The sequence below is a fragment of the Bactrocera dorsalis genome, chromosome 3 (assembly GCF_023373825.1).
Source record: "Bactrocera dorsalis isolate Fly_Bdor chromosome 3, ASM2337382v1, whole genome shotgun sequence".
In the NCBI taxonomy this organism is placed as follows: domain Eukaryota; kingdom Metazoa; phylum Arthropoda; class Insecta; order Diptera; family Tephritidae; genus Bactrocera; species Bactrocera dorsalis.
In genome coordinates, this window is record NC_064305.1 from 90,676,800 (window position 1) to 90,691,379 (window position 14,580).

General features: G+C 36.9%; 4 protein-coding genes across 8 annotated transcripts; 2 read left to right on the forward strand and 2 right to left on the reverse strand.

Moving 5' to 3' along the window:
• Positions 1-163: 163 nt before the first annotated feature.
• On the forward strand, positions 164-11,866 carry LOC105225439 (protein fem-1 homolog B). Of its 2 annotated transcripts, XM_011203896.4 has the most exons (10): positions 5,597-5,711; positions 5,794-5,890; positions 8,976-9,258; positions 9,324-9,676; positions 9,751-10,140; positions 10,200-10,382; positions 10,507-10,736; positions 10,806-10,908; positions 10,973-11,105; positions 11,172-11,866. In XM_011203896.4, the coding sequence occupies exons 1-10, from the start codon at positions 5,692-5,694 to the stop codon at positions 11,333-11,335; spliced, it is 1,956 nt and encodes a 651-aa protein (XP_011202198.2). In that variant the 5' UTR covers positions 5,597-5,691; the 3' UTR covers positions 11,336-11,866. The 2 variants fall into 2 exon arrangements, with proteins under 2 accessions (XP_011202197.2, XP_011202198.2); XM_011203895.4 differs by lacking the exons at positions 5,597-5,711; positions 5,794-5,890 and adding an exon at positions 164-615.
• On the reverse strand, positions 978-2,609 carry LOC105225437 (uncharacterized). Its single transcript, XM_011203891.4, has 4 exons — positions 2,378-2,609; positions 1,715-2,226; positions 1,492-1,654; positions 978-1,421 (listed from the first exon to the last, which is right to left on the reverse strand). The coding sequence occupies exons 2-4, from the start codon at positions 2,219-2,221 to the stop codon at positions 1,240-1,242; spliced, it is 852 nt and encodes a 283-aa protein (XP_011202193.2). The 5' UTR covers positions 2,222-2,226; positions 2,378-2,609; the 3' UTR covers positions 978-1,239.
• Positions 3,001-5,089, forward strand: LOC105225438 (uncharacterized). Of its 3 annotated transcripts, none has more exons than XM_011203892.4 (4): positions 3,001-3,114; positions 3,882-4,377; positions 4,442-4,607; positions 4,670-5,089. In XM_011203892.4, the coding sequence occupies exons 2-4, from the start codon at positions 3,886-3,888 to the stop codon at positions 4,894-4,896; spliced, it is 885 nt and encodes a 294-aa protein (XP_011202194.1). In that variant the 5' UTR covers positions 3,001-3,114; positions 3,882-3,885; the 3' UTR covers positions 4,897-5,089. The 3 variants fall into 3 exon arrangements, with proteins under 3 accessions (XP_011202194.1, XP_049308561.1, XP_049308562.1); XM_049452604.1 differs by lacking the exon at positions 3,001-3,114 and adding an exon at positions 3,191-3,699; XM_049452605.1 differs by lacking the exon at positions 3,001-3,114 and adding an exon at positions 3,231-3,248.
• Positions 11,867-12,168: 302 nt separating the features above from the next.
• On the reverse strand, positions 12,169-13,594 carry LOC105225436 (uncharacterized). Of its 2 annotated transcripts, XM_029549853.2 has the most exons (4): positions 13,085-13,594; positions 12,757-12,978; positions 12,651-12,698; positions 12,421-12,585 (listed from the first exon to the last, which is right to left on the reverse strand). In XM_029549853.2, exons 1-4 carry the CDS (start codon positions 13,215-13,217, stop codon positions 12,491-12,493), a joined length of 498 nt encoding a protein of 165 aa, XP_029405713.1. In that variant the 5' UTR covers positions 13,218-13,594; the 3' UTR covers positions 12,421-12,490. The 2 variants fall into 2 exon arrangements, with proteins under 2 accessions (XP_011202191.1, XP_029405713.1); XM_011203889.4 differs by lacking the exon at positions 12,651-12,698 and having other exon boundaries at positions 12,169-12,585; positions 13,085-13,547.
• Between the last annotated feature and the right edge of the window lie 986 nt (positions 13,595-14,580).

Below are 14,580 nucleotides of genomic sequence, written 5' to 3' on the forward strand. Positions count from 1 at the left end.
TATAATTATACACGCACATATATAAACAATTACAAGTTTGTAACGTAAACAATTTTATTGGGGCTCTAATACATTTGTAGCATACTGAAAATTTTAATTATTTTGACGTATTGGCAACTCTACTTCTGGTCAGCTGAGCTAGTTCTGTGAATATTTTCCCGAACTTTGCCAGTTTCCAAACAGCTGCGGTCGGAAAATCATTGTGAAAACTAATAGGAAGGAATGGGTGGGAGTATGCAAAAAGGCATATAAAAAGTGCGTGTAATTTATATTATATAGCAATAAAAACGCAATATATATCAAAGTGCTAACCTATGCAAAAAGAAAGAAAAAATAAGAAATAGTGCTTATAATCGGAATTTTTATTTTGGTGTTATTGGTCTAATAAAAACCAAGTGATCATAATTTTCTATGTGTAACGAAGTGCGTGCATTGTCGATCGCTATGATGGAAGAACTAGCTGAAGAAGTACAGCTCCATTTTCCGGGGGAGAAAGTTAATGCGCCTCTACTTATAACTATTTACTACGCCGCCAGATTGGATCATGCCAAACGGCTGTTAGCTGCCACAAATGATATACACAATAAAGAGCTGGTCAATTATTTAGTAAATTTGGTGAGCAATATTCTTATTACACTTGTATTTCGTGAGTTTGTATTTGACTACGTAAAAGTGATAATCAAAGACAAATAAACAGATCTATCGCGCTAGCTATTTAACATAATTTTAATAATATTAGGCATAAGTGGTATGACAAAGAGGTATTGTGCGCCTATAAAAGAATTTTTCAAAGCATTGCTCACTTATTTATAATTAGAGTATTGTTTTCATAAATTTCACTTACTTTTTAATTTTTTCTTCAATTTCAAAACAATACTGTTATAAGAAGTTAGCAAAGATCAGTTAGATTCAACACTGCATCATCGAATTGTTGAATATCACAATTTAAAAAATATGTATTACAAAAAATATGTACATATATAAATGCATTTTATTTTTAAAGCGTATCCAGTCATCCAATATAAATAAGATTATCAAAACATCACATCACACAAATGTAGTGTGCGCTTATTTATAAATTAAAATAGTGGACAATATTTTATATAAATTATACGTAATATTTAAAATCAGGTAAGTTTGATTGTTATTTTGTAAAAAAAATGTGTGCAACATATACATATATTTTTGCTTTGGCAAGACTGAATATATATACAGATATAATATATGTTTCGACGTTTTTTATTCGTCATCCATGGACTCTTGTACAACTTCAACTTCTTGTGCCTCAATTGGTTTTTCTTGAAGTTTTCGCTCTTTTAGTGCAGCTTTACGCCTTTGATCGCGTACGTATTTAAAGAAACGCATGGTTCGTTCAATGAAAAATTCCGCATCCATGTGTTGAAACCGTTGTAAAAATATTTCTGCAATGAGATTGGTGGTAAATAAAACATAATTTTATTAAATAATAATTATTGGTAACCGTCCACACACCTTTGAAAATATCTGTAAATATGTAGTCTTTGATTGCACGTTTGTCCCGACCAGTTCCTCTATATGAATAGTGGTGAGCAGCATCATTATGGAAGATATTACGCCAAGTTTGTATAACATACTTTTCCGGCTCCTTAAAGTTGCCCTGCATTAATTCCACTCGCTATATAGATAAGTCTGAGTTATTTTAAGGTAATAGTAATATTGTGTTAGATATACTTACCAGCTGGTCGCGTTGATCTTCGTCGTTTCTTAAAAGTATATTCCAGTCTTCAAACTGCTGCGCATCTCTAAATGGTTGTGTGGGCATAACTCTAGCTTGTATGTTAAAAAAATCCAAAACCGGTCGGGCTGTGGCTACCATTAAACCCGGCTCAACCCTCTCCACTTCATTTTTCTTTGTTTTCGCTTTTGAATCGGTACACTTCTTTAACTTCTTCGATTGTAAGCTTTCAGTTTCCGTGTCACTAATGCTAATATCAACTGTATATGTAGACTTTTTACTACATTGAGCCTTGTCTGATTCTAATACCTTTAATGCTTCATCTGAGGGTAATGAATCCTTTGTTTCGGAATTACCTACCAACACATCTATAACTTCACGTCTCAGTCCAACTATTTCTTTTCGTAATCGATGAAATAATTTTTCAAAACTTATGCGCATTGATAAAATCTCCTCCATAACATCATCACAACAGTTACAGCGTGGTGTATCACTTGTAATAGACATTTCAACTGAAAAGTAAAAAAAAACCTCTAATTAAAAACTCAGCATTAAGGGTATAGCATTTATATGTAAATAAGTGCGTTCGTACATATACTTCTGTACATACTTATATTAGGTATTGTAATGTACGCTCAACATTACGCATAAACTTATACTCACTATTCTGTTATGAACCTTTTCTACAGATGTAATCGCTAATAATTAGATTGTTATTTATATATAATGAAAATGATTTCAATAATATGCACTTGTTGTAACAAAATTATATATATTTGCTGTTTGGCGCACAATATTTACTTTAGGAACCCGCTCAAAATCTCCACACGTTTTTGTTTAGTCTCTCACGGTTTCCCTACACATTCGGTCGTTTTCGTATTCTTCTTCCATTCATTCTATTTTGCAAACAATCGCGTTGCCATCTACCTATAATGCAATATTTTCTATGACCTTTGCCTTTATGCTGAATAATGTGCTAGAAGGATTTTGAACTTCAGTATCCGCAAACTTATACAAATTTCTTTATTTTTTTGATAATTATCGTCTATATATCATCTTTTGATACATATATTTTTGAATGAAAACGAGAAACAATCCTATGTATCTGCGTTCTTTTTCGCAAATATATATATAGATATATTTTAATTGTATAAATATATATTATAAACAAGTTAGTTTAATTATGAGAAATTATATGCATGAAATAGTGAAAAATTATCTCAGTACGACATTACAGCTGGTTTTTTATTTAATCGTTACGTTATAGTTGGCAACGCTTATGTTGCCGACAGAACGCGTGAAAAGGGAATGAGAACTAGAAGTACATGTCAGTTTTCATAAGTCATTAGAAAATACTGAAGAAAAACAGACTACTTCGTATATTCACAATCAATACTGAGGTTGTATACAAAAGAAAATAATACTGATCCCATAATAAGTGAAAAGAAATAGATTTTTAACTAGTTGGTAAATTGGGAATTTGGGAATAAGTGGTTGTAAAAAAACTACTGAAATTACTTTTCTTCGGTAAAATGTAGGATGTTCGAACTCGTACTTTTGTGTATATTTTATACGAAAATATGCTGATAGGAGCATTTATGAATTTAAAAATGTGATTGATATAATTTGCGAATTAGATAATCTTCTAAAAGACGATAAATTTACAACATATAATTAAAAGCTGGGGTTTTATTGAATTGAATATGTATGCATACATAGAAGAACACCCAAGTGCATGTGCATTGTGCATATGTAGAAATATACAAACTATTCTAATATATACATACGTATGTATATTCTCATATATGTGTTTTATATTAAAAAGAAAATGTGTGATGAGAGTGCGGCTATTGGTGTTCCACTCTCACAATGCCGGTGTAAAGACCACTACTGCTCTTCATTTGTGCCTATATGGTTTAAGAAGAACTTAGTAATAGAGTGTGTTTAAATTTAGACAAGTTTAAAATATTATGAAAAAATTGAGAGTAATAGTTTTCGTAAATTCAAATTAGTTTCCTATTAAGAAAATTTCCTTTGTTCTAATAACACTTCTTTAATATCAAATATTACTTTGTTTAATGCAAATACAATTATTTATGATTACATGCAAAATGGAAGGAATGCTTATAATATTAATTTATTAACAATTGCTAAATTATATAAATAGAAAAATGCCAAGATCAAGCGGAAATCCACGCTGCAAGTGTTGCGATGAAGTTATGGAAGAGCTTTTGACTATGCGTCAATCTTTTGAGAAACTTTTCCACCGATTAACAAAACAAATTGTGGATTTGAGGCGCGAGGTTACTGAAGGTTTAGGCTCTGCCTCCAGTGGCACAGCTTTGAAAAGGGAAAGCAGTTGTAGTCCGACGATATCCTCACCGCCGTCGAAATTTAAGCGATATGATAACAGTGAAAGCGAAACTGAGTGTATTAAATTGAAAACTGACAAAAAGTCCTCCAGATCGAAAAACTTGCAAAGGAATAAAGATGAACTTAAGGATCCCGTCGAGGTTAAAACTGTTAACAAAGTTAGTCGTCCTATATTGGACTTTTTTAATATACAGGCTCCAGTGATGCCTACACAGCCATTCAAAACAGCGCAACAATTTGAGGATTGGAATGCTATTTTCAAAGAAGATGAAGATCAGTGTGATCAATTGGTGTGTGGTGGCAAATTTTCATTCAAAGTAATTATGTTTATACTTAGTAAAATTAACATTACAGAGAGTTGAGCTACTCCAAGGGCATTTTGATGAACCAGACAAATATATCAAACATATATGGCGTAGTATTTTCAAAAACGAGGCTGCTGAGTGTTACTCCTACAGGGGTAACGGTCGCTGCAAAAAACGGGCCATTAAAAATTATATATTTACAGATATATTCCGAGGTATTTATATAAAATGCTATTCATTGATGTTATGATCCCAAAAAGTGCTCCTTTTTTCGTAGAATGCTTCCTTCAGCGTTTCCATCACATGGACGCGGTATTTTTCATGGAACGTACAATGCTCTTTTTTAACTACGTTCACAATCATATGAGAAAAAATTTACGAAATCAGCAAAAACGGCTTGAAATTACAAAGGCTAATAAGCAAACCGAAGAACCAATGGAAAACGAAACAACAATGCCAGAAGAGCAAAGCTTCAATGGATATGAAGGAACGATGTTACAATAGTAAATAAGAATCTGAATGGCAATTTTGATAAGATTATAGTTATGCGGGATACATATATATATATATATAGAGCTCAGAACTTACAAAGATATAAATATATTTTACAATATACATATAAGCATGTATGTGGATAGTTTTTATTACATTTGGGTATACTCTTCAAAATTAATAAAAGGTGAAAAATATAACACAATTTGTATTTTTTGTTATTTAACTCTGTGGGTTTGTACATTATAAACGGTTATACTTATCATTGTTTTCCTTTGGATATCTTTACGAAAAAGCGACACGCGCTCCAGAAATTCACACTTTTAGGTATGCGTACGTGCCGAAGCTAATGCTTTGCTCTCTCGTGTACTCACAGCGCGGTAAAAAATAACATATCAGCTGTCCGTTTAAGGTTACACGAGCCAATTCTGAATTTTCCACCCCTGAGTGGTACCCTCTGACGTCCTTTCGAGTCATATTAATAGATGTATGCATTCTCAAAGCTGAGTGCCACTAAGCATATATTGACGTGTGTTTGTAGCAGATGGGGTATGCCACAAGGGACGCATGCAAAATAAGGGAGAGTGCGCTTTGTGTGGCTAGCTCAGGATAAAGCATATGTTGTGGCAAAAGGACTCGTCAAATTCACTTATACAAACACTAGGTGTGTGTATATTTTTTCGAGCGCACGCTCACAAAATGTTATTGAATTTTCCCAACTCCATGAAGGATATGCGTAGACTAAAACAGTTGGCTTTTTATCCTTGTGCCGTAGTGTGACATTCTTGTACGAACGGAACGAAGAAAATGAATTCAGAGCGAATACGGTACTAAAACTAATTTGTAGTGTATAAATAAAATCGACATGAAGCTATAATGTTTATTTCTTAATTAAAATTGCAATTTTAGAACGCGCAAACGTTTATTTGAGTCGGCTTGGCCGGGTGCGAAATTTTGGAGGGGCACTAGTACGACTCCCATTTCATCCTACATTTCATATCCTGCGGTGAGTTTTTTGCACAAAAAGTTATTGCTATTGAATGACTTTAATAAAATTGGTTGCATTCAAGTATTTCCACTTTCTGAGTTAAACATAATATTATTGTCGTGACATACATACGTGTATGTATGTATGTATGTTTTAAATTTTCCTTTTAGGTGTTTCCGCAATTAGTAAATTATCATCTCGATAATAATCTTACAAATTCGAATTTTTAGTTAAATATTTATGTATTATGCGGGTTGTGTTTAAAACATACATACCTTCAAATCAGCTGAGTTTAATGTTTGTAACTAAAAAAAAAAACAAAATACAATAATAACAAATGACAACCCGGATTTTTATCCAGTCAAGGACTGTCGACTCTACATAATTCTACCGCTGCAACAACAAAGACAACAACAACAAAAAATATAACCGTGACTCGTATATAAAATGTTATGTATATGTATGTGTCTGTGTAATTAATTATTATATACATATGTACATATACACTATACAATACTGTCGTGTTAATAAACACATTCGAAAATATTCGCTTAGCGATGTATCCATAACAGATTCCGGATTTATTATCTGCACAAGACATTATCAAAAATATCCGGAAACTGTTCATGCCCGGCACATTCGAAATATATGTTATATGTATGTGTGTGTGTTCATTTTGTACTTGCATTCCGTTGCAGAGAATTGGTGAGTTGCCGTTTATTGTACGCTCGCAAATTAGTAAATAAATTCACTAAAACTAAATAAATCACAAAAGAGTGAAAACAAAGAACGAAAAAACATTGTTTGTGTCCGCTGTTATTCCCATACGCTGCAGCTTTTCTTGTATTTTCCGCCTGCAAAGCTTGAGGCAAAATAACTGACAAGGAAGTCAACTTTTTTGGAATAATGAAAATCACTTAAGCTCAACTTTTTTAATGATTTCTATACTGTTTTTTTTATACTTCGAAGACACTTTAAACACACCGTTACGAGCTGTTTCGATGTGTATCTGGTTTCCTGCCCGTGGCTTTGTCCATCTAGTGACGTACTAGGCCTTTAGTTAAGATGTGGATATGAAATTTTTTACACGCCCTTTTCTCTCCAGAAAGCTGCTCACTTGTCGGAACCACCGATATCGGACCATCATAGGTTGTTGGACAACTATAAGTTACCATACAAACTTATGGATCAAAATTAAATCCTGGTACGAACATTTTTTTTATTTGACAAGATACCTTCAGACAATTTGAGATGAATTATTTGTAAGGCCGAACAAATTGTTCAGATCGGACAACTATGGTGCAAATACGTATATCTAGGCCAATAAGCCGATTAATTATGATAAGTTTAATATTTGCAGGAACAATAGAGCATCCGCTATGATACGGAAAGTACTTTGAAATTACTATTAATAAAGGTGTTTTTGTTGTAATACATTAAAATGTCCGCTTAAGAGACCATTCGAGGGCACACCGTAACCTTGACCGAAGTGTTCCGTTAAAGTGGCTGTTTTGACAGGTTAGATGCTGCGTAGCTGACAAGAAATGTAAGATCTAAATTTAGAGCTCATTGAACATTGCAGTTTGTTGACCCATACCTACATATATGTATGCTTAAATTTTGTAAATCATTACCCCGGCCTAAGCAAGATGAGAAAGGAAGGTGATGTGTAATATATTAACAAACAGCTGCGGTCAAAATAATAGAAGTGAAACAAGTCAAAGTCCACTGTTTTGAGGAAAATACTGAGAAAAGAGATAATTTAGCTATGGTAAATAAAAATGGCTATATTTGGTTTATATCTATCCAGCTGATGTTAGAGTACCTGATTTCCGTCTTATTTTAAATCGTGGATTTATAGTTATAAAACTTTTGGTTCTACTATTATTATGACCATAGCTGTATAAATATTTATGTATGTATGTACATATGTAAATTGGTGAATCATTAAATACATATGTACATATGTGTGCAAGGTCCAATATTGCCTTTGGAGCTATAATGTCCATTTCTCGCCTACACACGACAAAGAGATGCAGCCATCACATATAAAAATGTATGTCAGAGAATGTACTACATATGTACATACATACACATAAGACACAATTTGCTGGTCATTGAGACCTATTCCTATGAATTCATGCGCCGCTACCGTGAGGGCGATTATGAAAGAAAGCTGAAAGATATTTCTTAGCCATTTGGCCGAAAGGCGGCGTGTCTGCTTTGTTTATCTCTTGTAACTGTAAAGAGCGGCGAGGGAAAAGCTAGAGCATAGACCTTGACCATGATTTTGCATTCTCATGTTTAATTTTATTTGAAATTTGAATATTTGCATATATTTTATATATGTATGCATATAGTAACGGTTTCTTCTAGTTAATCCTACTTGTGTGGAATTTCTATTCCATATCATTGACGGATTTTTAATTCAATGGATGCCATCTCATTATTTTCTTAAGATAAAGCTTTCATCAGAAAACCCTCTTTCCTCCACTTCTATTTGGTATGGTAAAGACAGAAAGTATGGGAACTTCTGAAGGCTCCTAAAGACAAACCGGGTCAAAGCCCATAACAATCATGAAAAATATACAATATTTTTTATAATAATTTTTATATCACGAAGACGAATGATAATTAAGAAATGGAAATATGCTTTTCTTAACATTCCCAATTTGATGAGATTTTCCTGTACGTGCATGTGTGTGTATGTAAAAAAATAAAATTTCATATTATTTATGTTTTGCAAAAATAAAAATTTGCGATGATTTGTTGCATGCTCACACCTACATACCTACATACATTAATATTCTTTGTTTACTTTTCTTAATAAAATTCGCACTTAATTTCGTGTGTTTCGGCCGAAAACTGCGTGCTAGCCGAAGAACGACGGAATTTGTTTGAAATGTCGTCGTAACTCTCTGTTTATAGTGTAAATTCTTACGGCAATTTGCGTATATGTATATGTATGTAAATACGTTGCGGGCGATTGCCTTGTAGATTAACGTACATATTTACAAATATATGTACATATGTACATATGAAATTCCGCTTGTTTGTATGCACCTTTGCAATAAAATGCATGCCTTTCGCTTTACCTTTACAGAAATTCGATGAAGTCGATGGGCAGTCGGTTACACCCCTCACCATGGCGGCCATGATGGGCAATGTGACGTTCGTGAAGACGCTACTCACGCAGTTCGACATCGATTTGGAGCGCGAGTGCACCGTCGTCTTCGATGGGCTGCTGGTCTATGGCGCAACCGCGCTCTGGGTCGCCGCGGGCATGGGCCACATGCAAGTGGTGAAGATGTTAGTGCAGCGCGGTGCCGATGTTAATCACAACACAAAGGCGCAATCGTCACCACTTCGTGCCGCATGCTATGAAGGTGAGTTGACCAAACCAAATGTTAAAATTCTACCGTTACACATTTTAACTGTGGCACCTTTTCAGGACGCCTGGATATCGTTAAATATCTAATTGAACATGGCGCCGATGTGAACTTGGCCAACACCTACAACAACACATCTATTATGATTGCCGCCTACAAGGGGCACGCCCATGTTGTGGACACACTGCTGAAGAACGGCGCTAATCCGAATGAGCAAGCGCTTTGTGGCGCCACCGCACTGCATTACGCCGCCGAGTGCGGCCACCTGGACGTGTGTCGCCTGTTGCTCGACCACGGCGCTCGCATGCAAAAGAACGAGCACGGACTGACGCCCGTTCTGCAAGCCGCCGAACGGACACACGAAGCGGTAGTGGAAATGTTCATATCACGACCGGGACTAATGACCAAAGAGGAGGTGTGTGTGCGCTCGCGCAAAATTGTTGGTTTTGTATACAATTAATCATGTCATGTCTTAATTTGTCGTCACAGATAATAACGGCAATCGAGTTGATGGGTGCCTCATTTGCCAACGATAAGGATAATTACAACGTCACGAAAGCCTATCAGCACATGATGCGTGCTATGGAAATGCGCTATGAGGACGAACAGAAGGTGATACGAAAGCGCGTCATGGCGCCGGTGCCGGCCTATGACGATTGGTTCGAAACGGAGAACATACCAGAGCTACAGGCTATACGACTGAATCATCATTCGATACATATGGAGGCGTTGACGATACGAGAGCGCATTTTAGGCAAACACTATCCGGATCTGCCGCAGCCGATCGTGTATCGTGGCGCTGTAATGGCCGATCAAGGACGTTTTGCACAGTGCCAAGTGCTCTGGAATTATGCTATCGATCTGCGCATGATCAACAATGTAAGCGCTCACATATTGGCTTCAATCTCTTTACACACCTAATTTGCATGTATTTCTAGGTTTCAGTGGAACGCGACTTGCTGCGCTTTGCTCAGCTATTCTCACAAATTTTGCGCTTGGAGAAACAAACATTGGATCTTTCGCTGGTTTTGTCGGTGTTAGTGAAGTGTCAGCAGGAAATAGAGAATAATAAATACAAAATAGCGCATCCGGGACCGAAGGATGTGCCGCAGATGTTGGCGGTAAAAGCTCAATCTTGCCCTCTCTCTCCTCATCCATTTCTTTCTCTCTCCTTATCTCTATCTCTTCTCATCTCTCTCTCTCTTTCTTTTCCTTGTAATGCAAAAATCTCTTTTTCGGTTTTAGGATCAAAACGAACAGAATGTCGTCACTGCCCTCTACCTCATCAAGATCATCACGAAACTGTTAGCGCACACCAATATCGACATAGAACGAAATCAAATCGAACAATTATACTCAACGATATTGAAATTCATTAAATGCGATACTCGCCTGGCAGACGGCCAGACTCTATTACATTTGGCTGTGAATGGCGTAACGCCGGTTGATGATTTCTACACAAGTGATATATGCCGGTAAATGCCACACTCTGCAGCATCTTCTCCTCATTATATGTAATTAAAATGTTATGTTTACTCTGCTAGCTTTCCTTGCTTCCGCACTGCATTGCTGCTGGTCCATGTTGGCGCCTCCGTTACAGCTGTGGACCGTGACCGCAATACACCCCTGCATACGCTCGTCTCAAGTGTAAGTTTAGGCAACTATTTTCCACATTCTGAACTGTGTACAACTTTTCTCTGCAAATTTACAGATCCAGTCCCCACGCGACAATCCCCACGTACTAGTGCAGGCCGAAAAGATTGTGAAGCTCTTCGTGGACGCCGGCGCACACTTGGACGCGGTGAACGCGAATGGCTTGACGCCAGCAAGAGTCGGTAATGCAGGTAAACAAGGCTGTGCAATGCGAAATATATCAAACTGCAATTAATGCTCTTGTCTAACTATTGCAGCTGGCATTAGTAATCTGATACTAAGCTACCAGAATTCGTTAACCTCCCTGAAATGCATCGCCTCACGTTGCATCGCCTTCCACAAGCTCAAATATCAGGGTTTCATACCGAAGGCTTTGGAAGCCTTCATACAAATGCACAGTGCCGAAAAGTTTTGTGCGTAAACGCGTTGCCATTTTCGATTTGCGGAGAGTTGTGTTGAGTAGCGTGAGCGGCGTGTGGCAGTGGAAACGTGCGGCCTGATATTACACTATCAACTTCCTTTCTGTATATTGTAATTTTGTATATTTGAGATCGAATATTTATTTTAGTTATTAAAAATGCTAGGCGCTAGTTAGCTAACAAACAATAACGGTATTGAACGACGAGTACGCAATACATATTTAATAGCCAATTGAATTGAATTGAATTTCATGCTTGGGAAGTTATGAGATATCTAATATGTATTTGATATTATTGTGGTACAAAACTTGTTCGCCAAAAATAAGTTTTTAAATAAATTTTGTTTGAGATAATGCAACCAAATATTGTACATTAAAAATGTGGACTGAAAAGTTTAATTGTAAATACATGCATACATACATAAATACTAATTAAAAAACGACCGAAAGCGAAGTCTCCAAATGGACACGACTTAAGTCTCCTAATGGATAAAGATGATAAAAATAAATAAAAAAAAAATATTTTACAAGCGACCGCCACTCTTTCATTTACATGTATTTCGCTTGCTAAGTTAATACAAATGTTTGGTACTGACATAAGTTAGGTTAGGTCGCATTTGAGTTACCCAAAAACTCTTCAAAGGTGGTTCGCTAGATCCTTATCGATCGATGGCGCGTTTTAGGTACTTAAGTGTGTATGGGAAATAAAAACTCAGAATTTTTGCAAAATAACCTCAAAATAAATGGTACCGAATATTCGATTTTTTTAAATTGCTTTTAACTCCCCTTCTTCGCACCCTTTATACACAGCGCGACAATTAAAAACAGAGGTCACGTAAAGTGGCTCTTAGAGGGACAATAAAGACTTCGTAACCATTTATTATATATATATATATGTATGTATTTAAACCACGTTTGACATTTATAAAAATTAAACTTGTATTATATTAAGTATAAAATCACAGCTGAAAGTTCTATGTACAGGCATGTGTACGTATGTGTATGTACATATTATACGATGTATATGCAGGCACATGAACCACTCGTTCCAGATTCGCACCACACTCAGAGGCAGCCCACAAGTTTGTCGGTTGAACACTTTGTCCCGCCAGTGAAAGCGAAAACGGAGGAGAGAGCAGCGCGGCGGACGGGTGGCGCTTAAATATTCGCGTCGCTCACTTTGCTCGCGCTTTGGTGTACTTTGGGATACACCTCCGGTTGGCGCATAACTTCCTCATACGAAGGCGGTGGCGCTGTAAAAGAGAAAGTTGAGGAAATTGAATTTGGCTTGTTGCATTGCTACTTTTGTTTGCTTTACTTTCCACGCGTGAGTTAACTTGTGTTTGTGCGTGTTGTGTGCAATTATCTGTAAATGCATACTTTTAGGCGTCGTGCCTTGTTCGAGCATGAGTTTTCATAATTACCATTGATGATGTACTCCTCGTCGTGCATATACGCCGGATTCACAACCGCATCTGTGGGATATGTGGTTTCTATGGTGCGCTCGTCGGGCAGTGCCGAGCGTTGCGAGCGATTCGAATGCCTGCGCAAGCTGTTACTCTGCTGATGATATGAGTCCAAATACTGTTCTTCGTTATCCATTTCGTCCGGTGGCAATTCTATGATGTGCACCGAGGGACGACGACCTAGCAAATATTTGGAGGAGTCGAGTCAGTAGAGCAACATTAAACGGGTTTATAGATAATACTTTAATGTGTGTGTGTGTGTGGGTGAGTGGAACCCAAAACTCACCCGCCGCTATTGCGTCCGTGTAGTGCTCGGTGAAGGCGAGATGTGGTGTGATCGACTTTTTGCACTTGAGAAACAACACAATCAGTATCCAGCCGAGTATCAAGAAGAGATACACGAAACCCAGCATACTCATAGAAGAACAATGTGTGTGGCCAACACTGTCTCTATTCTTTCTAAAATTTCAAAAACACTTTCTATGCTACTTTTTTGAGATTGCAACGGCACAAAATGAATTTCGCTATTTAAGTGTGCGCTAAACCACTGAAAGTCGAAATGGTCGCCCATAGAGCCATAGAGTTCGGACGGTGGTTTGTTGGTGATTTTTAATGGCCACCAGTCAAAATTATTAAGTGAAAATCGATAATTGGCAAAGTTATTTGGCGCGCGCGACATGCAGCGACATTGTTGTGGCTACGCTAGAATCGTGACACGAACTGAGCTGACCACGCTGCCGTACGCAAGGATATTTGGCTTGGCCAGCGCCTCCCGAGCGCTACTCGCGTCAGCTGCCATAGTCACTAACTAGGCTACGCTGATAGCCTTGTGTGGCCACAACAATAAAAAATGCGAAGAAAAATTAAACAAATAACTGTACAAATGCACACACACATAGCAACAAATGCGCGTGGGCTTATGCTTATGTCAATGGTTCCTTCAGCCGAATGTGGGAGTGCTGCTTACATACTATTTATATAATATATATATATATATGCATGTATGTATGTATGTATGTTTGTATGTATGTAAGTAGGTGGAAATGTCCATAATTGCGTGCGACATGTGAAGTGCCGCTAATCGCATTTAAATGCTCAGTTATGTGTGTGTGTAATGTGCCAATCGCGCGGCACGAGGATAGCCTGCTTGTGGTTTCCTTGAAATGAGCGCACCCACAAACTGACAAACTCACCCATGAGCATGTGAGCATTGGCTTGGCTTTCCCAGACATTTGCATTTACATTTTTAAAATTAGCAAATTACCTTTGAAATGGAAATTGAACTGGCGGCAATGAGAGCACTTTCACTTTTCATTTCTGTGTGTGAAGCATAAATAAATACTCGTGTATGTATGTATGTCAGTTGAGTTAACATTTTAGGGCAATTTAATAGTTCGAATTTCGAAATATGTAGTTCGCCTGGTCTCCCAGAACCACTTTTAAATGTATGTACGAGTAGTGTCTGTTAGGAAACCTAGGTGTTGGCTTTGTAGGAGGAGGCTTAAAGCAGACAAAAGCCAAAAAGAGTCCTAATAGTTCACGATATCCAAATTTCTTATTGAGAAATCAAATATGAGAAAAAGTTGCCAGTTAGAGACAATTTCCTGAAATTCAATCATAAAGTGGGCATGGAAGGGTTTACTCCCTTTAGAATGTTGCTCATAAAATTCAACAGTTCGAAAATAGTACACGCCCCTGCAGAGTGGGCATAATTTATTTAATATCATAACCATTTAGAAAACGATCGAATGTGCTGTCACAGAATTAGTTTTGGCTTTTTAT